General features: G+C 24.4%; 7 protein-coding genes across 7 annotated transcripts; 3 read left to right on the top strand and 4 right to left on the bottom strand.

Moving 5' to 3' along the window:
- Positions 1-733: 733 nt before the first annotated feature.
- PCHAS_0306700 (conserved Plasmodium protein, unknown function) lies at positions 734-5,686 on the bottom strand (the record flags this gene model as incomplete). Its single annotated transcript, XM_016799623.1, has 3 exons — positions 734-795; positions 900-962; positions 1,051-5,686. 3 exons carry the CDS (start codon positions 5,684-5,686, stop codon positions 734-736), a joined length of 4,761 nt encoding a protein of 1,586 aa, XP_016653174.1.
- Positions 5,687-8,796: 3,110 nt separating this feature from the next.
- On the top strand, positions 8,797-9,509 carry PCHAS_0306600 (merozoite surface protein 4/5, putative; the record flags this gene model as incomplete). Its single annotated transcript, XM_016799616.1, has 2 exons — positions 8,797-9,121; positions 9,205-9,509. 2 exons carry the CDS (start codon positions 8,797-8,799, stop codon positions 9,507-9,509), a joined length of 630 nt encoding a protein of 209 aa, XP_016653173.1.
- A 194-nt stretch (positions 9,510-9,703) lies between these two features.
- Positions 9,704-11,080, bottom strand: PCHAS_0306500 (adenylosuccinate lyase, putative; the record flags this gene model as incomplete). Its single annotated transcript, XM_016799610.1, has 1 exon — positions 9,704-11,080. The coding sequence occupies one exon, from the start codon at positions 11,078-11,080 to the stop codon at positions 9,704-9,706; it is 1,377 nt and encodes a 458-aa protein (XP_016653172.1).
- A 947-nt stretch (positions 11,081-12,027) lies between these two features.
- PCHAS_0306400 (DNA-directed RNA polymerase III subunit RPC10, putative) lies at positions 12,028-12,494 on the top strand (the record flags this gene model as incomplete). The annotated part of the gene is made up of 2 exons (XM_738484.1): positions 12,028-12,226; positions 12,373-12,494. 2 exons carry the CDS (start codon positions 12,028-12,030, stop codon positions 12,492-12,494), a joined length of 321 nt encoding a protein of 106 aa, XP_743577.1.
- Positions 12,495-14,795: 2,301 nt separating this feature from the next.
- PCHAS_0306300 (conserved Plasmodium protein, unknown function) lies at positions 14,796-17,879 on the top strand (the record flags this gene model as incomplete). Its single annotated transcript, XM_740912.2, has 1 exon — positions 14,796-17,879. One exon carries the CDS (start codon positions 14,796-14,798, stop codon positions 17,877-17,879), a length of 3,084 nt encoding a protein of 1,027 aa, XP_746005.2.
- A 386-nt stretch (positions 17,880-18,265) lies between these two features.
- On the bottom strand, positions 18,266-24,530 carry PCHAS_0306200 (pentafunctional AROM polypeptide, putative; the record flags this gene model as incomplete). The annotated part of the gene is made up of 4 exons (XM_016799598.1): positions 18,266-23,328; positions 23,420-23,509; positions 23,613-24,192; positions 24,405-24,530. The coding sequence occupies 4 exons, from the start codon at positions 24,528-24,530 to the stop codon at positions 18,266-18,268; spliced, it is 5,859 nt and encodes a 1,952-aa protein (XP_016653171.1).
- A 1,223-nt stretch (positions 24,531-25,753) lies between these two features.
- Positions 25,754-27,382, bottom strand: PCHAS_0306100 (pantothenate transporter, putative; the record flags this gene model as incomplete). Its single annotated transcript, XM_732926.2, has 1 exon — positions 25,754-27,382. The coding sequence occupies one exon, from the start codon at positions 27,380-27,382 to the stop codon at positions 25,754-25,756; it is 1,629 nt and encodes a 542-aa protein (XP_738019.2).
- Between the last annotated feature and the right edge of the window lie 100 nt (positions 27,383-27,482).

The following is a 27,482-nucleotide window of genomic DNA, read 5'->3' as shown; positions in this document are numbered from 1 at the left end:
AAATAAATAATTGGAAAAGTGATATACCCCATCAAATTAATTCTAAACTAACCAGTGAAAAATAATTAAAAAAAAATACATCTTGATCATCTATTCTATATTTTCCCATCTTACCAAACTGCACATACACACAATGTGCTTACAACATTTACATATTTATTTACCAATTTTTTTGTGTACCTATATATACATTTTAAAATCATTTTTTTTTGTTTGTGAATTGCCTATATAGGTAGTTCACTTAATTAACTAAAAACACTTTGCAAAATACTTTGCAAAATAATTTACAAGTTAAAAATAACTCGTATATTCTGCACATACTGAAAATATGCTGAGTCCCATTTTGGGACATGGCTAGCTGATAAAACGCCTTAAAATGAAACAGTGTGCGGTATGGTTTTAGAATATTTTTGTTTTAAAAAAATATCAACATCATAGATGTGCGTATACATTGTCAGGTGAAAAAAAATAGAATATAACGAACACATAAACATGTGCATGAACTAAATCAACCTTTCACAAGTGGCGAAAGGTCATCAATATTTTAGTGTAATCTAGCTAAATGGTAAAATATCAATACAAAAAAAAACAACGAAAAAATTGCTTCGCTAAAAAGCATAGGAAATAGTCAATGTGTTATAAAATAGTGAGGTATCAAATTGCAAAATCGGCGTAGGTTCTACCTATATATGCAATACAGACATGCATATATGTAGGTAATGCTAGTTAATTTTTAATTCATGTTGCCAACTTTGTTATTAAAATCGGAGATTTTCCTTTTAATCTTGTCCATGTCTGTAAATAAGCAAGAATATGTAAACGAATAGTGGACAGATTAAGCAAGCGAAATTATCTTAGCGCACATGGGCAGACCAACAAAAATAACAAACTAGTCTTACCTTCATAGACGTATGGGAAAGCATCGGCAATGGAATTGTTAGACGGTAAAGAATGTCTATCATCTGAGAGAGGGAAGAAAAAAAAGCGGTGTAAATCGGGGCAATCATCGAAAGAAAAAATAAGATACGCACAATGAGTGTGCTTCCTTACCAGGAACAAACGTGTGCTCGGGAGACATTTCCATGTTGTAAAGCAAATATGGATATTTTGTCATCACAGAAACTGGATCGGGGGCAGAGGAAAATGCCCTCGTATGGTTGCTATTTTTTAATTGTGTTTTTTTTTTAATTTTAAGTCTATGTACTAAAATTTGATTATTAATAATTCGGACATTTTGTAAAAGTAACATAAATGGGAATCTTACTGTTTTTTTAAACTTTTTACTTAATATATTTGTAAAATTGTATATATGCCCTATACAATTATATGCCTTCATAAATTTTTCTTTATATCGTACAAAATGCAATCTTAATAAAAAGTTTAATAAAAGTTTTCTATTATATGTGTTAATAAAATTTTGAATACAAGCTGTAAATATTTCTGCTTTGTTCATATTTCGATATTTAAAAAGGTAAGGAAATTTATCATAAAATTTGAGCATTGCAATGGCATCTCTTTTTTCTTTTTGTATAAATAGGGACTCTAAATTTTTTGTAGAATATATTAACTTATTTTTATTATTCGTTTGAAAACATTTAAGAACAAAATGGAATAATATATCTTGAACTTTTCTTTGAAATATTTTATTTAAAACAAATACAAAAATAGCAGAATATTTTAAATAAAATTTATTTTGAGATATAGAGGCACTTACTTGAGAACCTTTTAAAATATAAAAATATTTAATTAAATTTTCTTTAATTTTAAACTTGTAAAAATATTCTAATATATTAATACCCTTTTCCATTCCAATTTTGTCCATATTATTACATAATTCATTATTTGTATACATAAGATTATCACATATTTTTTTATTAATTTTTTCTTTTTCTTCATATATATATTTTTGTAATTTAAGAAATGCATAATATTTTTGATTCTCAACAACTCGACTAATTCTATTTACTAACTTAATTACATTTTTTTCAATTACTAGCTTTATAAATATTCGATTATCTCGTAAACATATATAACCTAAAAATAATTTTTTTAAATATGTTTTATACATAACAAATGAAAAATAACTAACGTTATTATAATTAAATTTTAATCTAGATAATACAAATGCTTTATGTCTTGTTTCATATTTTGCTAAAATTGTATTGATATGAGTTAGTGTGTATGAAAATGCATTCTTCCCTTTACTAAAATTTCTATTATTATTCACAAAACTGCGAAAATATTTCGACATTTTACTCTTATACAAACTTGCCAACGCATTAAATAGTAGCAAAATTGATTGGCGTCCAATATTTTCTTCATATGCACTTTTTTCCTTAACTATCACATTAAATAACATATCATTTGTTTTTTTTTGATAATTTATAAAATGAGTTTCATAACCTTTTATTAACAATATATTAAAATAATTTTTTTGTATATACCTTTTAGTGCAATACTCAAGTTTATTTGTAAAATCGGTTACTAATTTGATTTTCTTCTTTCCCATTTCTTCTATCTCTTTTGCATATTCACAATTTACTCTTAACATTTTAAACCCTTGTTCTATTGCTTTTCTTTTAAATTTTTTCTCCGTCATTTGAAGTAAATGGCTTAAATATAGTAGATGTACTTGTTTATATTTGTTTATAATATAGTTATATACCGTTTCTGCATCTATGTATATTTTTTTTTTATCAACTTTTGAAGGACTGCCTTTTCCTTTCATAATGTTGTTGCTTTTTTGACCACCAATGTGAGAACTCTTCGTTTTGCCAGCACCAAACACTGGTCCAATTTTTTCTTTGATCTTTTCGTAAGCCCCCATTTCATTTGTTTTAAAAATGAGAGTAATATTTTTTTCTGCTTTTAATTCTTTTTTTTTAAAAACGTATACCAATTTAAAGGAAATTTTTCCTTTTTTTATATTCCTCTTAATAATGTCAATTTCAATTATATTATTATAGGATATACATGTTAACACATTTTTTTCATTTTTTTTTATAATTAAATAATTATAAGACAAATTCATAATTACATTTATATATTTCTTAAACATTAATCCAATATTCATTTCAAGATTATAAGTATCTTCTTCTTTTATTAATTTTGTAACTTCCTCATTTAAATGTTCATAACAATTTTTATTTAATTCTAATTTTGATATATCTACATCATTATATGAATTTAATTCAAATAAGTTTATTGGTTTTCTTTTTATTTCTTTATCATAATCATCTTCGCTTTGAAAAAATTCACTTCTTATATCACTATAGTTATATATATCACTTTGTTCCGATTCATCTGTATATTCATTCATTCTAAACACACAGATATCTTCAAAAAATAATTTATTCTTTTTTATTTCTTCTATATCTTTTATAATTATTTGATTATTTGACAAAATATCATGCATAACATTATTTTTTTTATAACCATTTTGGACACACACATTTTTTATATTATTTATTTTTTCTTCGCCATTATCATTTTTTATTTCATTTGGTTTTCTATCCTTGTAAAAGTAATTGGTCTTTTTTTTGAAGACATAATTGGGAGATTCACTTTCCCGTTTTATAAAATCACTACAATTTGTTTCCATTTTCCCAACGTTTTTTTCGTTTTCTTTAGGCATAATCGATGAAATCTCATTTCCACATTCTTCTTTCGTTTTCTTGTCCTTTAACATTTCCTCTTCTTTATTAGTTACATTATATATAGCTGAATTTTTTACTTTTATATTATCTGAATAAATTGAATATTTATTTTTTACCATATTTAAATTATTGTATAATTTTTTTTTTTCAATAATGTCTGAGCTCGATAAATTTGTTTTTTCAGCACCGTTAGATAATAAAAAATGTGTACTCGGAAAAAAATCATCTATGATTTTTTTTTTTTTTTTACTAATACTATAATTTTTGGCATTAATTAAAGTGTCATTTTTTATACTGTTCTGCGGATTATTTATTTTATTTTTTTTTATTACAATTTTTTTATAATTCTTCTTTCCCTTAATATTTTCATTACCGCAAAAATTATTACTACTACTATTATTATTATCACTACTTTCGTGACAAAAATTGTTAAAACAATTATTTTTTTTATTACTTAAACTTAAAATACTACATTTTACGAAATTTGTGTTGCATCGATTACTGCTACTACTATAATTTTTTTCTATCCTGGTGGGCACAATTTTTTCCTTTTTTCCCACAATTGGAAAGTTTGACGGATTCATAACGTTCACATATTGTTTCTTTTCCAAACCGTTTTCTTCCCCCTCCAATATATTGCTACTATTATTTTCGCAATTACTGTTATTTATTTTTTTCTCGTAATTTTTATTTTTTTTAAGGGCCTCAAAAACTGTTTTTTTCGATAAATATAAATTTGGGGAATTCCCCTTAAATTTTGTTACTTTTTTTATACTTTCAAAATGGTCATAATTTTTTATATTTTTTTTTTCCACATGTTTTTCATTGGAATCGGCAATATTATAATAACTGTTTTTCTCTTCGTAAAAATTATTTGAATAATCACTACTACTATGTAATGGAACAAAATCAATGGAATTAGAAATGTTTGATTTTGTTATAACTTCCCCCCTCTCACCATTTACTTTTTCAATATCTTCCTGACCAATTTCGCAAGTGTGTGTTTCCCCTTGTTTAGTGGGTCGTTTTGTTTTGTTTTTTTTGCCAATATATGTGCTATTACTATTGTATATAATATTAGGTTCATTATAGCCAAAACTGGCTTCCATATTTATGTTACTTTTATTCAAAAGGGAATTCGACCAATTTAATATCACACTTTGCATTTCTCTTTTATTTCCATCACGTATATAACTTTCCTGATTATCCTCTTTACTCGAGTGATTGCTGTTTTCATAGCAATTTTCTAATTTGGGGTCTACAAAAGATTTGCACACATCTTTAAATAGCCCTTTTTTATCTATATGTGCAAATTTTTCTTTTTTACTACCCACAACTTTGGTATCACAATTTTTTACCTTATTGAACATATATAATTTAGTAACATATTCACTATCCTTTTCTGTGTGTTCATCCACAAAATTGTCATAAATTGTAGTAAAATTATTATCTGAATTTGTGTTATATGCATTTGTTGTAAATGATGAATTTTCATTTTTGTAACTTTGTTCTAAAAAGATTTCCTTTTTTTTATTTTCACAAGTTGTATGCCTTCTTAATAGTCGAGTTTCTATATTGCTAATATTCGAATTTTGAAGGGATGCTATAGTTTGTTTTTTTAGTTCCTCTGTAAGGATGTTAACATTTTTATCAGTTTTCATTTCGATTTTTAAATTTTCTTTTTTTGGTGTGCAAAATTTGTTATTTTTCTTTGCATTTTCATTAAATGAATTATTTAACATAGAATTATGCAAAGTATCCTCTAAACTAGTTAATAGTTTTGTAGAAATTTGATTTTTTGTAAATACATTTTTACTTTTGTTTGTATATTTTTGATTTATATAACCCTTTTGGTCGATCGCTGTTTTATTATTACAAAAATTAATGTCTTTATTTATTTGTATTGATTCATTAAATTTACAAGGATTTATGAGATTTTTAGTGGATTTCTTTGTTTTATCATCTTCAAATGACATGCTAACATTATTGTGATTATAGGCATATAACATATCTGATATATGTTTATCCATTAGGGCCACAATAATAAATCAACATATAATAAACTATATAAAGGATTGGGTCATGGAAAAGCTATTCGATTAATGAAGGCTTCCAATTTTTATATGTTATTTTATTTTATGTAATGTGTACATATTTTTTATAAAATATTTATCAAAAGCTGCACACAAAAAAAAAATTAATAATACGAGAAATAGTAAAAGATTAAATGAGGGTATGCAAAAAAATTATATAATGATGTTGTAAATCATAAAATGTGTTAAAAATTCTTTTAATATACAAAAATAAAGAAAAAATATATAGGACTGAATATAAAACATGTGGTGTAAAAAAATAAAAAAAAGACACCCAAAACCAGGACTGAAATCAAATATTAAGGTAACAAAAAAAAATGTGTAAACATGATTTATATATTTTTTTACATTTTAAAAATTAATATGTACCCTTTTTTATGTTTTAATAATATTTCAAAATTTTTAGGCTTTTTATTAAGGGCCAAGTTTGAACTTGAGAAAACATATTCTTTTTCATGGCATATAATTTTATAAACTTAATAATTATTAACATAAACTTTTTTAACAATATTTTTTATATATGTTCACAAAAAAACAACAAAAATGTTAGGAAAAATAAAAATATTCTAACCTATTCATATAAATGTTCATAATATTATGTATCAGTCATATTTTATAGACTTAAAAATCATACCAATTAGCTAGATTTATTGAATATTATATTAACAAAAAATGTGATAAAATAAATACGAATAATATGAATTGTACATTTTTGTGGATTTTGCAATTATATATACACACAAAAAAATATATATATAACCATTCACATATATGTACAAAATATGATTTTAAGCATATATATGTATATCGAACAACATACAAATAAATTTTATTTTACAGTAATACTAGCTAAATGTTTAGGAACATTTTTTAATATATATATAAATTTTCACATTTTTTGGTATATTTTTAAGCTATTTAAAATTTATTTATATGAATTGCGTAAACCCATTGGGTAGTAAGGTATAGAATTGTGAAATATGAAATGAATGCTTTATTTGGCATGATAATCAAAAAAACAATTATGGAATGTTCTTTATTCATTCAAAAATTAAAAATAAAAAAAAACGATGTATTAAAATGAATGAACAAATAAATCAATAAAAATAAAATTGTATAAAATAATGTCTTAATTTTAATTTAATTATCAAAACTTTTGGCTTTTTTTCAAGGAAAATATAGAATAGGAAATTATAAACGAATATATATACACTTGATAAAAAAAGCAATGCGTAGTTTTTCGTCATAATATAATACGTATATTATTTATTGCTTTATTTTGCATGTATTATTTATTCTTAATATGCTTATGTGCTTATTATTTATTATGCACAAACTGTATAAATATATACCTTAATTTTAAGTAGCTTTACCTTGGCTTAGTAAAAAAAAAAAAACATACATAAAAGCTACTCACATATTATTATTTTTTTTTTTTAATTATAAATGGATTGTTTTTACCTTACATGTTAATAATTTTTTTAATTATAATTGTAATATTATTTTTATATGAAAAAAATATACTGCAGTGTGTATATATAATTTTTGAATACCAAATGTGGTTTATTTAAGGTTTATAAAATATGAAAAATGAGGAGAAAAACAAGATAATGTTTAACAAAACTACAACTGCTTCATGAGTTATAGTAATATATTTTTTTAATTTTTTCATTTTTTGGGATATAATTGTTGATAAATATATAAACCGTTTTAGCAAAAGGATGGTACTACGTATTGCCAGAGAAAAATAAAACATTCTTAGGTCACATAGTACATTAATAAAATTTATAGAAAAACTATAAAGGTATATATTTTTTCGTAAAGACAACAATTTGAATATGATGAAAAAATGTATGTTACAAAATAATGTATAGTGTATGTGTGTATTCACAACATTTTTGCATTTATTTGTACATTCTTAAAAGTTAAAAAAATGATGGCTTTCTCCAAAAAACGCCAATAATACATTCTTTGGGTATATTATTATACTATATAGGATAAAGAAAAATAAAGACAATTATATAAGTTATCGACTTAAAGGCGTTACATATATATTGTATAAGTTAAGAGAGTATACATTATCTCTAACAGTTTAAATCATTAAAAGGGAAGCATAGACAAAATGACCGTCATATTTCAATAGGCTAAAATTATTTCCTAGTTCTTTAGTGCATTAAAATATGGTTGTTATTGGCCATTAATTTAAATGGCGGTATTAATTTTATTTTAATATTTTGAATTAACAATGGCTAATATTTTCATTATGTGTTTAATTTATGGCTGTTATAGCTATATTTGTTTTATTACACATTTATCCAAAACGGTGAAAGAAAAAAAAGATACGCACATTCTTTGTGTATATTTTTTAACAAATTCAATACCCTTTAAATGAGGAACTATTATTTACATTATTGCCACATTTTTTTCATAAAATTTATTAATGGTTACAATATTAAAAAAATAGGGATTTAAAAAATTTATGAAAAAATATTTATTACGTTTTAATTTAAAAAAAAAACACACAAGGGTATACAATTAATTACCTGTTCATTGGGGTACAGTTATGATGAACGTATTTTTATAATATAAGAAAGTACAGATTCAATAGTGCTATAAATTATATTTTTAAAATGTGTATTCACATAATTTTTTTTTAGGTCTTTTAATTTTAATAAATTTTATTAATGGCTAGTATTGGAGGTGTGTAAAATAAAATTCATTATTAATTTTTTTTTTTAAATATGATTTAACTATATTAATAAATATATTTTTAAATACACAAAAGAACACGACTCACTATTAATTTATATTGAATAATTAGCTACATAGTTTTTAATAATTTGAAAAAGAGAAACGTAATAAGTTGTAATACTTTTTAGTAATATTAAATATTTTTAGCATTTAACCAATTTTGTACTTTTAATAATAATTTTTAATTATATATATTTACCAAATTTTTACATTTCAATTTTCTCATAAAAAATAAGTTCTTTCATTTGAAAGGTTTTGTATTCTTTTTTAATTTTAATAATAATTTTTTTGAAAAAATGAAGATCGCAAATTATTTATCAGCAATTAATCTCTTTGTTGTTTTGCTAATGTCATTTAAAAATGCACATGATACTTCTTTAATTAATACAAACAAATGTGCACATAATATGGTGGGTAATAACAGAATTTTAGGAAATATCCCCTCTGATAATACAGAAGATAGTTCGAATCAAGTTGAAGGTAATGCTGATTCAAGCACAGATACTAGCGAAGAAAATAAAAGCACATCAAATCAGGCAAATGCCGACAATGCAAGTCCAGCTGGATCTTCAACTGAACCCGCTAAAGCTGGAACTACTCAAGATGCACCAGCACAGTCAGGTAACATATAAGAATTGCAAAACGAAAAATACAAAATGAAAAAAAATGCAAGGTCTTCATTCCTCTCCTTCGCATTCTTGCAGATAACACAAATGGTACTGGAAGTAACACTGCCGACCCAAAAGTTATCCTTCTTTCTGATGACGAAGAAGAAGAAGATGATGATGATGCCGAACTTGAAGACGGCGATTGTTCAGTGGATAATGGAGGATGTGGAGAAAATCTAATATGTGAAAAAATGGAAAATGGTAGAATAAAATGCTCATGCCCATCTGGATATAAATTACATGGTACTAATTGTATCGCATTACTCAGTGCAGATTCAGTGAATTACAGTTTTTGCGGAATTATAATGGTTGCTATTGCTATAATAGCATTATTATATTAATTTTTATTATTACATTTTTTTTTTTTTTTTTTTACTGATTTACCAACTTTGTGAATAATATATTCACCTGATTGTTTTAATACTGTTTAATGTTTGAAATTGATGAGGAAAATATGTTGACCTCTTTTTAAGGCGTATAGTTTTGAAATATGCGCAATGGCGTATCTCAACAAATGTATAAACAGTTGTAAGGATTATTCCATTTTATCAACATTGTTTGCTAAATAATCAGCATATCCTATATAAGTGTTAGGAGTAAGTTCCAACAATTGGTTCATAGCATTTGGTGGTATGAATTCTGATTTTGTTTTAATATATTCTTGCATTAGTTCTTTATCAATAGTCTTTCCACGTGTAAAATTTTTTAATTCTTCATAAGCATTTGGAAAGTTAAAATTTTTTAAAACAATTTGAACAGGTTCAGCTAGGGTACTCCAATTATTATTTAACTCTTGAGATGCTGCTTGCTCATTGATATCAATTTTTGTTAAACCTCTTAAAATTGATTTATATGCAATAAGAGAATAAGCATATGAACTACCAATATTTCGTAAAACTGTTGAATCTGATAAGTCTCTTTGTAACCTACTTATAGAAAGTTTTGCACTGAATGCTTTAAAAAGTGCATTAGCTATATGTAAATTCCCTTCAGCATTTTCAAAATCAATTGGGTTTATTTTATGTGGCATAGTACTACTACCTATTTCATTTTTTACGTGTTTTAATTTTAATAAATTATTTGATATATATAACCATATATCTATAGATAAGTCTAAAAGCGTAGAATTAATTCTTCCTAATGCATCTGAAATTTCACATATATAATCATGATCTTGTATTTGTGTACAATATAAACTATAATTAATATCAAAATATTTTTCTACAAAGTATTTTATATTATTTACCCAATCAATATTACTATTAGCTATTTTATGAGCATTAAAATTACCAACTGCGCCATTAAATTTTCCATATATTTTTATGTTTTTTAATGTAGATATATGTCTTTTTAATCTATCAAAATAGTTCGCCATTTCTTTTCCAAAGGTTGTTGCAGATGCAGGTTGACCATGGGTTCTAGATAATATAGAAACCTGACTATACTCAGATGCTAACTCTTTTAATCGATTCATTATTTTCTCTATATGAGGTATTATTATATTATTTAAACAGGATTTTATACATATAGCATATGCTATATTATTTATATCTTCACTAGTACATAAATAATGTACATACTCTTTTATATTAACAAGCTCACCATTATTTTTATTTATTTTTTCTTTAATAAAATATTCAACTGCCTTAACATCATGATTTGTTTCTTCTTCAATTTTTTTCAATCTCAATACATCCTCATCATTTATATCTGCTATTTTTTGTAACTCATCAATTGCTTTTACACTTAGTTTTTTATAAAAAAATTCCTTTTCACTTAAAAAAATAAGCCATTGTATTTCTACATATATCCTATATTTTATCAAAGCATACTCAGAGAAATATTCGGAAATTTCTTTACAAGACTTTTTGTACCTCCCATCGATTGGGGAAATGTTTTTTAGGTTTTCCATGGCGAGTCAAAAAAAAAACAGAAAAAAAAAGAATTATTGAATAGTAGATAAAATAAAATTAGTAGCAATATATTCTCTTCTGTTCTTTTTAAATTATTTTGCTTCAAAAGAATCGGCTTATCATATTAGAGGCTTTATTGGAAGGTGAAAATATTTTATAAAGCCGACAAATGAAATATATAAAAAATATATAATATGGAAATATGCATACATATATTTTTTGATAAAAAAAGAAAAGTACAACAGTATTTTTTTAAATTATAATTATAAAATATTTTTATATCATATAAATAATTTTATTCCTTTGTATATTGTCAAAGAAAAAGAAATTTTTTTTTTTCAAGATTGTACAACATCAAAAGAGAAGACGAAAAAAATAGCTAGCTGGAAAATAAATCTTAATTTATATTTTTAAAAAGTTTAAACAATATTTTTTTAGTAAAAAATATTAACAATATTGTTTATAATCATATGAATAAAGAAAGAACTGTATTTTTTTTTTGATTTTTTCCAGTTGGCATACATAAAAATATACAATTTGGGTTTTTAAATTAGGGACAAAAAATATATATTACATATATTTGTTTGGTTTATTTATATAACTATATGAGAAGATACAGAATGAGATGTACCTAGCTAGCTTCATTATATTGACCACCTATTTTGCAGAAAAGCAAGTAATAACACATATTATTGAGTTGGGCTAGATTTGGAAACAAACGAGAGGAGAAACGTACAAACAGTACGAAGTTTGATCCCAACAAAGCCTATTACAATTCTTTCTACATATATATATATTTATTTTAATAAAATTAAGTGTAATGACAAGAGAAAGGTGCCCATATTTCCAAAGAAATAAGAAAGAAATATAATTTTGGGCAAGCTCATTTTAAAAAAATAGTTCGAACATTTCTTTGCTTGATTGTATACAAACTTGTTTTTATCACATGGCTTTTTTTTGTCCGAATTGCCATAACATTGTTTTAGTTCATGTTGAGAATGGAGTGTACCTTTACTGTAAAACATGTAATTTCAAATACAAAATAAAAAATAAAATATACAACAAATATGATTGCACAGAATTTAACAAAACAATTCCCTTGGATGCTGTAGATATGAATAATAAAAATATGTCCAAAACGCAAGGTAAAACATTTTATTCAATTTGTCATTAACCAATATTACCATGACATACACGAATTTATATTCTACATATTTATTATACGAATTAAAAATGTCCGTATTTTTCACTCTATATTATTCACAATTTTTTTTTTTTTTTTTTATTTTAGCTATATGCCCAAAATGCACACATGATGAAGCATATTTTTACAGTTTGCAAATACGATCAGCCGATGAGCCTAGTACCCTTTTTTATATTTGCGTTAATTGCAATTATCATTGGAAGGAATAACATTTTTTCTATTTTTTTCTCTTCCTTTGTTTTAAATTTATTTGTTTTAATTTATAAAATGCATTACATTTTTTAAATTCATCCAAAAAAAAAACAAAACTATACAACCACATTTTTTGTAACAACCATTTAAATTTTCTTTAAAATGTTTTCATTTGAGAATGGAAAGAAAAGATCGACCGTCGTTTTGTCATATTACAACGGGCCCTATTATGTACTATATTTTTAGTTATAAAAATACAACTATACAATGATTAGAGGAGGAGAATGTTGCTATATATGCTATACTAGTTTTATCATATACATATTTTAAGTTCCTTTTCAAAGATTTTCATACTAAGCTGAATAAAATGCTGTACGATTTTTGCTACTCATTCAGTTGATTTTATATTTTAGTATTTATAGATATGCCTATTTATATATTAAAGTGGATATCTTTTCGTCATTTTTTAATATTCCTCTATATAATAATAAATGTATGTTTTTCCCAATTTGTTGTTTTATGAGGGCTTATAATAAAATTATTCCTCTTGCTAATTCAACAGAATGATGTTAAAAAAGCAAAATAATATATAATATTTTTTGATATAATTTATTATTTAAAATTTGAGAAAATATAAAATATTATATATCAAAAAATATTATATAAACTTATAAATATGTATATACGTATTTTACATTTTTTTTGAATATTTATTTTATTAAAAGTATAGAATAATATTTTTTTTTTTTTTATAAAATCATATGATATGCACATGCGTACATAAAACAAAATACGGCTGATAAAAAAATAGCTATAGGCTTGGGCCCCCTACAAAAATTATAGGCTTTATATAAGTTAAGCAAATATAAAAAATAAATAAAAGTATTATATTAATATTATTAATGATAATTATATAATTTTTTTTACATTAAATTCATTAATTTTATATATTAAAAATATTAAAAATATAAAAATAGCTATAATAAAAAATATATAAAAATCGTATGAACATGTAATATATTTAAAAAAAAAAAAAAAAAAAAAAAAAAAAAACCAAGTCACTAGCTAAAAATCATATAGATTATTGTTAGACCTTACACAATGTTATTATATATGTATTATCGATAATGATAAAGACATATACTATATTTATATAGTTCATGCATATATATATAATACTCATAAATACATATAAGGAGTATATATTTTTTATAGATATATATTTGCATAATACTTTGTGTACGGATATTTATTAAGTTACATAATTTATGCAACTTTTGTATGATTATTCATATAAATATATTCCAAAGTCATATTGTTACATCCTATAAGTAGACATACTTATAAATACATGTATTATATATGCATTGTTTTTTTAAATAAATTATTACTTTTTGGTTACAACCTTATTGTATTATACATATTTTTTAGCCTATAAAAATTATATGGTACCCCCAATTAATGTATTTATTTCGTATCATTGCATTTTTTTTTAATTATAATCGTGTACATTACATGATGATAAATACAAAATAAGTTTATGTTAATAAATTATAAAGAATATATTTAATATTGTATATTAATATTTGAATAAATATGCAGTTTGTAGAAAATTGTTATATAGAATGCATAGTAATTTATATATGTAGTATATATTATTTCGCTTGTACATGCGTTTAGCATATATGTATATAACCTCACGTGTGTGTGCGCATGTATATGTATATATATAATAGACTAAACCATTATCAATCTTAATGTTCTTGTCTTGAATTTTAAGAAAAAATTGTAAGTATATAACCACACAACGAAAGTGAAGGACACAGTTGATGTGGTAGCATATAAAATGTGATAAACATGGAAGATTAAAAAAAAGTAAACGTTCAAAATTTTGTTTTTGTTTGACCTTTATGTTTTTAATTTATTTTTAATAATGTCTATCATTAATAAATAATATGCATAAGTATATGCATATGTGCTATACATATACTTCTTAACAATTTGTATGAATTTTTATTGAAATATATAAAACTTTGTAGTTATATAAATCAGTGCGAATTAAAAAAAAAAAAAGTTACAGCTTGGTAATATGCATATGTTTTGCATTATCCGTTTTTTAAATTGTTAATTTGTTTTATTTATATATTCCAATTTTATGCTATACATATCAAATTGTTTATGTATTTCAAGTCGCTACTCCATTTTATGGATAAAGTATGATAATAAAAGGTACATATAAAAATAAAAAGAATCACCACCTTTTTAATATAATGATTTGTATTTTACGAAAGATAAGCATAATAATAAAATAAAAAAAGATGTCAGAGAGCCATATAACCAATATACCGGCAAATGGATATAAAGACAAAAGCATACCCATGTATTATCAAAATGAATGTGAAAATAATGAATATAATAAATATGTTTTAGATATGTGCAATATGAGTCGTCGAAATAGTGCACCCAAAAATGATTCGGAGCAAATTCAAGCAAATCCTATTTTAAATACTTCAGAAGATGTTGCAAATATATATAATAGTCAAAATAAAAACGATGGAAATGATATGTTAAATCAGTTTAATAAAATAAAAACAGTTCAAAATGAAAAAGCGCAAAATAGAGGGATGAAAGTACCTACTAAAGCCAAGCCTATAAAAAGAACGAAAGGAAATTTTCTTACTAAGGATTCAATTGGTAGAGATAATTTTAGTACTCCAAATGAACAAGTAGAAAATAAATTTATAGGTAATGGCAATGCTTCCCCGTTTAACGGTGCAATTAACAACGGAATAAATAATACCATAGATGGAAATGATGATAATAAAATTTTGAAATATTATGACAATTTAAATAATAATTTATTACGAAATAATGAAAATTATTTGAATTCAAAAATGGAAATAAATAATCCAGTATTACATATAGTTGGAAATATTATTTCACGTAAAAATTTAATGCCCAATATTGGCGTAAATTATTATACAAATAATATTATGAACGAGCAAGGTAATAATGTAAATTTTGGAAAAGATATAGATCTAAATGTTAAGCAAAATTTAAATCAATCAGAAGATCAAAGTGTTGAGAAAAATACCCCTGAACCATTCTCAACTGAAAATAATAACAATAATAATTTATTCCACTCTCAAAATGTGGGAAGCAATAATAGTAATGACATTACAAGAGGTATGAATACTAGTAATAATTGGGGCGGACCAAATAAAATATCTCCCTATAGTTTAAATAGTGTTAGTCTAAATATGTTAAATAAAAAATATAATTATAGTATGAACAATGGTAATATAAATACAAATGTATTAAAGCTTATATATAGAAATGATAAATATCCAAACATTAAAAATATAGATAATCCATCTTACTTAATGAATGAAGAATATAATAAAAATATGAATGTAAATCATGCAAGTAGCAATAGCACTAAAAGTAGTAGTAACCAAAGTACAAATAGTATTATAAGTTTTCGAGGTGTAAATAATAATAAAAATTTAAAGATAGATAGTAGTGAAAAAAATTCAAATAATTTGAAAAATACAAATAACGAAGATAATTATGGATATATAGATCCGATGCAAAATTCTTCTGAACCCTTTCGATCAATGATGAATGCACGAAATCAAGCGAAAAATATAAAACATGTTGGGAATTTAAAAAATTCAAATAGTATGCCTCCCAATTTTAAAATTAATAATAAAGAAAATATAAGAAACCTTGGAATCCCTATGGTTCCAAATGGATTAAGAAATAACATTGTAAATAATATTGTAAACAATATGAATGTTGGAATGGGTAATGATATAACTAGTAACCTTATTAATCATATAAGTCCAAAACTTCCAAGCATGATTTATTTAAATGCAAAAAATAATTATAATCGTGAATTGAGCATTCAAAAAGGTCTTACTACTGATATGGATGCAAGTTATAAAAATGCAAAAGATTTTATGCCTTTGCATGACAATAATATGAATCAACACAAGTTAGCGGATGGGAAAATCAAAGTGATGCACCCAAAGGATGCAAAACTGATGACAGACCCAGTCCGAAGCGACGCAAGCGTTAGCAATGTTAGCGGCGTTGGCAATGCTAGTAGCATTAGTGGCGTTGTTAGTGGCGTGGCGAGTGGCAGTGTGGGCCACGGCAGGATTGGGGCGCCGAATGTGAGCATGGCATCGAAAATAAAAGCAGGTGTGATGCTCCCAACCAGTGGGAATATAAAACCGAATAATAATTTTATTGAATATCAAAAAGAAGTAAACAACAATAATAAAATAAAAATAAATAATATGCATAATACAAAAAATGAAATGATGAATGATATGAATAATTATATTTATATTAATAAACCAAATATAGATATTCGAAGTGATAATAAAATAATGATGAAAGATATAACAAGAAATCGGAAAGATTATTTAGTAGAACCATATAAAAAATTTAATCCAGAAAATTATCATGTTATGAAAAATATATTATTTAATAGAAATTTTGTTAATCCTCAAATTATGAATGGTGCATTTATATCTAATTATAATATGCGACGAAATAGTAGTAGTAGTGTTGCAAGTAATATATCAAGCAATAGCAACATTATTAATTGTGGCAATAGTTTATTTTATTTAGATAATATATTAGGGTTTAAAAATAATATAAAATCAAATGATCAGTTAAATAAAGACACAACACCTATTTTAAGCAATACAAAAAATAAAAGCCCAAATGAAACTGTAAAAAAAAATAATAAAATAATAATAACAAAATATGAAGTAAAATCCTTTTTAGTAAATACAATAAAAGCTATAGGATGTGTATTAAAAAAATGGAAAAATAAAAAAATGGGAATCTATTTTTGGTTTCATATACAATGTATAGAAACTGAAAAGGATCTAAATTTTTATATTAATATTTTTAATTCGTTATTTGAAATAATAACAGGTAAAAATATATACTATCAAAATAATGATATAAATAATATAATAAACATATTTAAAGAATTTATTTTATATGATTGTAAACATATTTTTAAAAGAAGTATTAAAATATTAAATAATTATGCAAAAAAAAATTCAAATAATTTTTCAACTTTTGGAAATTTGAAAGAAGATATATTAAATGTTAATAAATCTATATTACTAAATGAGGATGAAAAAAAAACATTCCTTACATCATCAGATAATTTGATACCATCTACTGATCTTGAAATTCAAAATGAAGACAACAAAAAAGATAACTTCTTAGAACATCTATTTAATTCCATGAAAGATAATTATCACACTCTTGAGAAAAACAATGCAGGAAAATTGTACTTATCTAATATGTTTACAAGCTTTAGCGAATTAAATTATAATGAAATATTTAATGTCTTTTTAAAGCAGCCAAATTAAATAAAATTAATCAAGCTTGTTCTTCACACGGATCAAAATTAAATTTTTTTTTTTTTTTTTTAAGCATCTCAAAATGGTGCTAATCGGGTTGGATATTCTGTTGAAAAAGAAATTGCATAAGCAAAAATCCAATCGTTTTATCCACCTCGTTTTAGCTACCTCGTTTTAATTAAAAATTCGGGACTCCCCGAAAGTGCATTTTTACCACAATAGTACCACAATAGTACCACTATTTTTATTGCAGCTTTTTTAACTGCTTCTTTCGTTTACTTGATTCATGTTTTTTTTCATTTACATTTTTATTATTACAACTTGTTTTGTTTTTAAAATGATTTACTTAAAATCGATTGTGGCATTTTTAAAGCACAAAAAAATAAAAGGGATATCTACAAATCATCTTCAGCATAACAAATGGCAACTATACAATTTGTATAATAATAAGTATACATGAAATTATGATATAATAGTTGGCTTTTGTTTTGCTTTTCCTTTTCACAATTCAAGGTTATTATTTGGTTATATAAAAAGGCTGAAAAGGGATCATATTTAGGTTCTACATTATATAATAAAATATGTTTTCCATTTTTATTTATATATTGCTTATGATTTTGCAAAGATTTATTTTTTAGTTTATCTTTATAATGTTTATTTAAAATAGTATCGAGTAGTTCTTTATTTTGTTTTGAAAACAAATGAAATGACAATTTTAGATAATCTACATAAAATAGATTAACTAGGTTTATACACTTTTGTAGTTCATTCATTTCGCTTATAGTTTTTGAAATGATGAAAAAACAATTTTCATTTGTTTCTTCTAAAACGTTTACACAACTTCCATCCGTATCAGTATCAGCATCAATATCGAATAGGTTAATTTTGTATTTATAAAATGTGCGTATTATATAGTTAAGATATATTTTGCCTGACTTTGTCATATTTTTACATAATTTTATTATAATCGGTTTAGATGTATAAGATCGAATAATAAAAATGGCTAGATCTAGCAATTCGAAATCTATGAATGGGAAATTAGCATTCATCTCTCTTAGTGAATAGTCATAGTTGCCTGTTGATATTTCGTTCCGGGTTTTATTGCTACTGTTCCGATTTTCACCATCCCCTTCAATAACAAGCTCAACAAACTCATGATCCGATTCCATAGTTTTATAATTAAATAAATGGAAGTCCTCCAGATTTATAGAAAGAACTTGAGTAAGCAGAAGCTTAGGATTTATGATAGGCTTAGCATAAAATTTGTAGTTAAAAAAGTTTAAAAAACTAGTAACAATCAAATTATTTCGTATTTCATTTAAATTTTTTATATTTTTATTTATGAAATTTTCTGTAGGTATTGAAAAATGAAAAGGTATATTTAATTCGTTAAATATTTTAGTTCGATTTTTTATAATTTCATGTAAATTTCCTGATAATTTTGGTTTTATCTTATCATTTATACATATTTCATATAATTCTTTTTCATCTCTTTTAATAAGTATAACATTTTTTAATTTACTTATAACATGTCTTGACTTTTCAAACTCAATTATTCCACCTCCTAATATTATGGTAATATTATTAATATAATTATTATTTGATTTGTTTATTCTACATTTTATATATTTATATAAATCGTTTATTTTTTTATTGTAAAAAGTTACATCATTATTTATGAAAAAAAATAGGTTATCAGTTTTGTGGATTTGTTTACATTTATCTACATGCCATATTTTGTCTTTGTCCCGATCTTGGTTTGCTTTCGTTGTATAAGTTTTTGAACATGGGTTATGAGCTAAAATACAGTAAGACATATATAGTACCGAAACGAATGTTAAATATTCATAATATCTAAAATCACGTATTTTAATTTTATCAAATTTAATTTCGTTTTCAAATACATAATCATCTATATCTATTACAAAACTATTTTTTATTTTGTTCCCTAAATATGTTTTTCCTACATTACGAATACCACATATTATATTTACATTAAGGCGGTTTATTTCTTTTATTAAATAATATATATTTACATCATTTTTTGTTATATCTTCGTATTTATATTTTTTCATATAATTTTCATTTTGTGGTAGTTCCCCTTCTGAATCATTACATACTTCATAATAGTTCATATAATTGGGTTTCCATTTTTTTTTTTTTTTTTTTTTTTTTTTTACTAAATCAGTGGAGTGTTCTTTAGTCTGGTCTTGAGAGGGATCAGAAAATAATGGAATTGCCATTTCATTGGATATGTTATAATTATTCATATGAGGAAAATAATTAAATTTTAGTTCGAAAGATGTGCAATAGTTAAGATTTATTTGTAGATACTCCCTTACATGCTCATAAAATTCAGGATAACTTTTTTTAATTTGAAAACAATTATCAATTAAAATGTTTCGAAAAATAAGGGACAATATAGTAGTCATAAAAATAACTCTGTGATCATTCTTTGTATCTATAAATAAGTATAATATATTATTACTGCTCATTACATATTTAGAGTTGTTGTAAAACATGGCGCTTTTCTTATAACCCATTTTAGAGCAGTCCAAACGATTATTATTATTATTATTTATACTGAATATGCAATTGTCTATACAGCTTCTAATCCTTGTAATGTATATACTGTTACTGTCACATGAAATAAAAACCAAATTTTGAAAACACATCTTAAGTATGTATACAACATTATTTATACGTATTGACTCTTTAATATCCTGGTTATGTATATTTTTTATTTTAAATAATATATTTTCACTTTTATGAATAATCAAATAATAACAAAATAAAACACAAATCGGAAAAAAATCATCTGAAAAGTATTCTGCATCTATAACTACTTTTGTTAATAATTTATTTATATCATTAAAATAGTAATTTATGTGAATCTTTTCAAAGACATGGTATTTTATTTTATTATTTGGCTCCCTCGTTGAGCCAGCTTTTCCCATTTCTCTTTTCCTTTTTTCGAAAATCTTATCCAATTTCCTCTCTATTTTCATATGCACTCCCTTTGATGTGATTAAAAATAATCTGACTTGTTCAGAAGATTCCCTTTTTATATATATGTCCACATCTAATAGTAGTAACAAATTTAGTAAAAAATAATTTTGCACATTTTTTTGAATCATAACATATTTTATTTTATAATATTTTGGGCTCACTCTTTTCATCATAACATTGCTTAGACATAAGTTTAAAACAAAACTACAATTTATTTTTTTTATTATACATCCAACAATAAAATAAAAATAAAGTCCTAGATCGTTGCATATTCTGTATGCATGCTTACAAGCGATATTATTACCATTCAATTGTGAACTGCCTAAAACGGTTTTATCTTTCTCTCTTTTGTTTTGTTCATATCTGATTCCCATCTTGTAGTACTTAACCCTTTTAACAACACTTTTACTTCCACTCCAACGGGGCCTACTTAATTTGGCACAACGAAAATGAGTATACCTACACATGTTTTTCCAATACCCTTTTTTATGATATAGTACAGATTTTTTTTCTGCTTTTTTCTTGGCTAAACAATAGGAAAAGTAAGAGAAATTTTTTGACACCTTTTCCTTTTTTATGATGTAGTTACAATTTTGTATATAAACTTTTACACCCCATAATTTCATTACATTCACAGTTAAATCGATGAAAGCTTTTGAAGTAGTTTCAAAATATGTTTTATTTAATCTTTTTAAAAAATGATTCGATTTTTGTATACGTATTCTGTTTTCTTGCCTCCTTCGTAAACTTCCATTCCGTACTTCACCATTTGCACACATTTTAGTTTCCCCAAATTTTTTATCTTTTTTGGGGTGGACAATTTCTAAAAATGCTTTGTTATAACTACATTTGTAATATGACAACTCTTTTGGATTCAAACCTTTTCTATAAATATTTTTTTTAAAGACATTATCCAATGAGTTACAATAATTAATTTTGTTCGTTCGCATTTTAAAAAATTTATCCCTATATATGCTGCATCCTTTTTTACAACCTTTTTTGTAGCCTTGTTTACGAACCTTTTTGTATAGCAAATGTATGGAAGTGCTCGTTTCTGAGAAAGGCGAAATCAGTAGCATAGATGATACGAATTGGCTTGATGCCGAATTATCGATAAACATATTGCTTGACAAAAAAATATTATAACTTTTTAGTTTTTCTGTTTTTACAGATATTTGAATTGGTAAATAATTTTCTTTTTTTAAATAAATAATTTTTATATATTTAAAAGACTTTTGAATCACTTTAACTAATGGGCTTATAATTCGAACAGATTCCATTTGTTTATTTCCTTTTAACACAATAAATTTTAATAATGTTTTGTTTTCTTTTTTTGCTTTTAAATTTTGTTTACATATATATAAGCACAACAATGGTAATATTAATCGACAAACAGTTCCTGAATTATATACATTAAATATTATTTTATCTTGAAATATAAAATTTTTAAATAAAAACATTGAGTTTCTGTTGTCTATATTTCCAGTAATTGATAAATGATATTCATTTTGTTTACACTTGTATGTTGCAATATGGCCCTTATCTATTTTGTCAAATATGCTTTTATATGTTTCCTTCGTTTTTTTTTTCAAACATATATCAAATTTTAAATCCTTTAAAATTTTAATAAACAAAGCAACATCAAAACATAGATTAACATTTTTAAGGATAACACTTTGCGTACTCATACAACTAGTATAGATCACACGAATAGTTTCTGATTTATTACCAACATTTTTTATAAATAAAAAATTAAAATTTTTCCCATTGGTCATTTCCATTTTTGGGGGGCTCCAAAACATATTTAATGATATCAAATTTGAGCATGCTGAAATTGAAACTATAGGAGATAAGACTTTACAAAATATAGACAATGGTACTTTTATTATAACATCGGGTTTTATTTTATTTATGTCTGTTAGGTGGACAATAGGAATTTCGTTATTCCCTTTAGAACAATATGTTTTGTGTAAAAATGTAATTATATCTTTAGTATAGTAATTAAGAAAATTTTGATTTAATTTATAGTTTAACTTATATTTTGCCATAACTTGTTCAATATCAAGAAATAAAAGCATACTTATTTTATGAATTTCGTGTAATATTTTTAATTCATAATAAATTCCATAAATATTATATCCGTTTTTATAATTTTCACAACTTGGAATTTGACTAAATACCCTTTTTATTGCACTCCCTACAACGTTACCAAAATGAAGAATATTCATATAGTTTACACTGCTGGACCATTTTTTTATTATATCTTCTCTATTTTGTATGCACTTGCATATTATATATTTCAATCTATTTTGAAAATAATTTAAATCGTTTTCTTTTATTTTTATATAAAGTTTTTTATCGTTCAGAATTCCAAGTCTTAGTGCTTCCGTCAAACCAAATGTGCACTCCTTTTCATTTGCGGGTGAAAGTAGGCAAATAGCCACGTAAACTGTATAGAGATAAAACAGGGAAAGAAATTACTAATCCATTTATTATTTTTTTCATATTAATTTGTATAATGCTTATTTTTGTTTGCTTACTTGAGATGGGATTATTCGGGATCCGAGATATTTCTTGGGTTATTGTAATTGCTGAACGGATACTAAGGGGGAATGCATATATTTTGGTCGCTGCATTTTGTTCGGAAAAAAAAAAATAATGAAATTGTGTAATGTGCATAGGTATGTATTTTTTATTTTTCCTTTTATTTGAAAATCAAAATTTTTATTTAACCTTTAAAATGGTTATGGAGAACATGTAAAATGTCTATCATGCATTTATTTGAAAAAACAAATATTTCACTTTGGCTTGAAATGGGAATTTTTTTTAAAATTTCTATAAAATCTTCAAGTTTGTCAACTTCTTGATCTTTCTTTTTTATCCTTGTAACAACAATTCGAACATTTTCTATCTCAAATGTATTTATTTTATCATTATCAACTATTTCTTGAATTATATTTTGATATTTTTCGATTAGTATGTTCTTATTAAATGCATTTTTTTCCTGTCCGGCAAGATTTTTACGTTCTTTTTCATCTCCATTTTGCATGACTTGTTCATAATTTTTTTTATCAATCTGTATATATGTTGTGTGTGAATTTTTTTGCTCTTCTATATCATTATGTTCATTTTTCTTTCTCGTCTTTGTAATGATATCACTTGTGTTTAGTACATTTTGTGCTTGGCTTATTCGTGATGATTTTCCATTTTCTTTATTTAGAAGAAAAGCTATAATTTTAAAAAGTTTTTTTTTTATTTTTAGGAGTAGCTTATAATCAATAATGATTATGTAACTTCCATGGTCACTCCTTTTCTGAAAAGTTTCAAAAAAAAATATTCATATATACATACACATTTTAATAACTTTTAAATCGTTAAAAAGGGTTATTATTCAATTGGGTGTTACTATGCATTTGTGAAATGATGAATGTTATATAGGTTATAATTCACATTTCAAAGAATGCAAATATGCAGTTGTAGAAACTGATATACATGTGTGAGCAATTGTGTTAATTTGTTTTTTACCAATTGAAAGGATTCGAAGAATGGTGATAGAGTATTTTCTACATGTACATTTTCATATTTAAATTCATTATGTTCCTGAAATGTATTGTGTATGGGTATATTTTCCTCTAATGCTATTTCTTGCATAGTTAAAGGAAAAAAGGCATCAAACAAAGGTATATAACCATATTTAACTAAATTTAATTACATATTTTTATAATAAAAATTTATTTTATATATAGATACATATTACTAAAAATGTAGTCCTATTTTTTCTTCGTTTTTTTTTGTAGGATTAATGCATTTATAGGATTCCTTAATTATCCTATGATTATTTTTTTGCATATAATTTACATACATGCATAGATAAATTATTTTCGCATACTTTTTATAAAATTTATAGCCAGCTTAAAATACCTATTTATTCATAAAAAAATGGAACATGACTAATATGATAAATATCGAAAGTTATATTCACTATGTAAATCCAACTATGCCTTTTTTATAATTATATATTGTCCTAAATTTCATATCCCCATTTTGGATTTAAAACAATTTTTTACTATCTCTAATTTTGGCTAGCTATATATTAATTTATCTATAGAAATAAAAATATTGATAATTTATATTTTTTTTAATTATTTCAACATTTTTATATTACTTAAAAAGGGAAAATATGCCACATGTTTGTAATTATGTTGGTCGCAACCTGTGAAAAGAAACTCGTGTGTATATATATATTCATCAAGGTAGAACTGCACGAAAAATATAATTTTTTGGTTAGCTAATTTGTTATGCTTATATATTTGAATAGCATTCCTTTGCTCGGCTATTTTGACCGGAGAAAATAATAAAGTATTAATAAAAATATTTCAGAAAAAGAAGTTTAAATATGTAAAGAATAAAGCAAAGAAAAAAAATAATTGCTTTGTGTAATAATATGCAACATACAAAAGGTGTCGTAATAAAAAAATAGGAAATATATTAAAGACGGAGTTGGAATAAAGCGGAAATGCATGCAAGGTTTTCAAATAAAGTATATATATATAAAGCAAAGAAATATAGAAAAATGGTGTGAAAAATGGAACGTATAAAGCGATTGAACGAATGCACATATGAATAAAAAAAATTATAACAAATAAGAAATATGTTACTAACTGTTTCTCATTCATATGGGTTTATAATTTAATTATTGAATTTGCTCAAATAATTTATTTTTTTGTTTTGTCCATTTTTTTTATTAATTTTTTAAAAGACCGAATTTATAGTAAATTATTTTTAATTAATTTTATTTTTTTTTAAAATTTATCTAGTATACAATATATGCGACTCTAAAATGGTTAGGTACTATCCTATTTGAAAAGATTTAATTATGTCATACCTTTACCTACCATGGTTTCATCATCATCTTCATCATCATACTTATATTCCGATTCAATAATTTGGTTCATCTTGGAATATTCTGCTCCATAAGTAAAATGAAGAAGCGAATAAAAAACAAAAGATAACATCCATGGTACTGCAGTAAGATATAACAATGTTTTTGAAAGAGCCTCTGCATTATGACTTCTAAATTCTGTAGTCATATCGGAAATTAATAAATTATTATTTCTATAATGAAATACTTCTTCAGCTAGATAACCAAATAATGGGGCACCAATTAATGAAGACCCAACACCTTCAATGGCTATAGTTAATGAAAAAATAGTACCTCTATAATCTGGTCTTATAATATCGGATACAATTGGTCGATTTACTGCTACACCAGCTATTGATGATAAACCCAAAAAAAAACAAGATAAAACAAATAATTCAAAACTTTCTTTTCTTTTAGGTATCACTAAATATGTTAATATAACTAATGGTACTCTACCAAACATAGCTAGCTGACCTAAAAAGGGTCGACCATGTTTATTTGATATATTATGCATTATGTCACCAAAATGACCTCCTAATACTCCTCCTAAAGCAGATCCAATTAATAAAAATCCTGTTATTACTGCTGCTTGTAAATCACTTAAATCACAATATTGAAAAAACATTGTATTAAAACTTAAAGCTAGCCATGGAATTGTACCAGTAAAACCTTCCAACAATATTATTATTATACTTTTTTTAGATAAACTATCTTTAAGCATTTCCTTAACGTTTTGATATACCATATATGATTGACTTCGTTGTGGTTCTATTATTGTTTCATTATTATTATCAATTATACTTTCTCCCATGTAAGAGTTAGTTTCTTTTCTATTTATTCTTACTTGTCTCGGTGCATCTTCTACAAAAAAGGCAACAATAATACTTAATAATATACTTAAAGCACCAACTACAATAAAACATAATCTCCAACCTCGAATGGTTCCAAAGTATTTCATCGAAACAGTTGTAGTAACAACACCTCCAATTAATCGACCAATACTAGAAGATAATTGTACAATACCAAAAGATAAACCTAAAGATTCATTTTTTGCTGCATCTGCTAATATACTTTGTGATATAGGACCAATACTACCTAAAGCTAATCCATTTATTGCTCTAAAAATTATTATATGTGTAAAGTCATTTATATTTGCCAAAAATATAGTTGCTATTCCCCATAAAGCTGTACCAAATACTAACATCCATTTTCTCGAATATTTATCTGATAAAAAACCCCATATTGGACTAAACAAACTTAACATTAATGTTTGAGCTAATGTTATATATCCTAATAATGATGGATGTAAATTTAAATCTGCTTCTAATGCTCTAAAACTTGCTGGTAATAATTGATCATCACATCCATCTAATCCTGCTGCTACATTTACTACAGCCAAGGATTTATGAAATGCCATACTATTCTTTCCATTTTTTTTGAATTTTGAAACTCCAGTTTTAAAAATATTATTTACTTCTTCTTCATATTTATACGTATCAACGAGTTTTTCGGTCTCTTCCGATAGTACATTATTTATGGGAAAACTCGCTTTCCTGTTCTGGGTATAGGAATCGACATTCATTATATATCTGTCTATCTATATATCAATTTTTTTTTTGCAATTATGTAATATGTTGTTTTCTCTATAATATTTTTGTCTTAATGCATGACATCACATTAAT

This window comes from Plasmodium chabaudi, assembly GCF_900002335.3.
Source record: "Plasmodium chabaudi chabaudi strain AS genome assembly, chromosome: 3".
Taxonomy (NCBI): Eukaryota; Apicomplexa; class Aconoidasida; order Haemosporida; family Plasmodiidae; genus Plasmodium; species Plasmodium chabaudi.
This window is presented reverse-complemented; position numbering and strand designations above follow the sequence as displayed.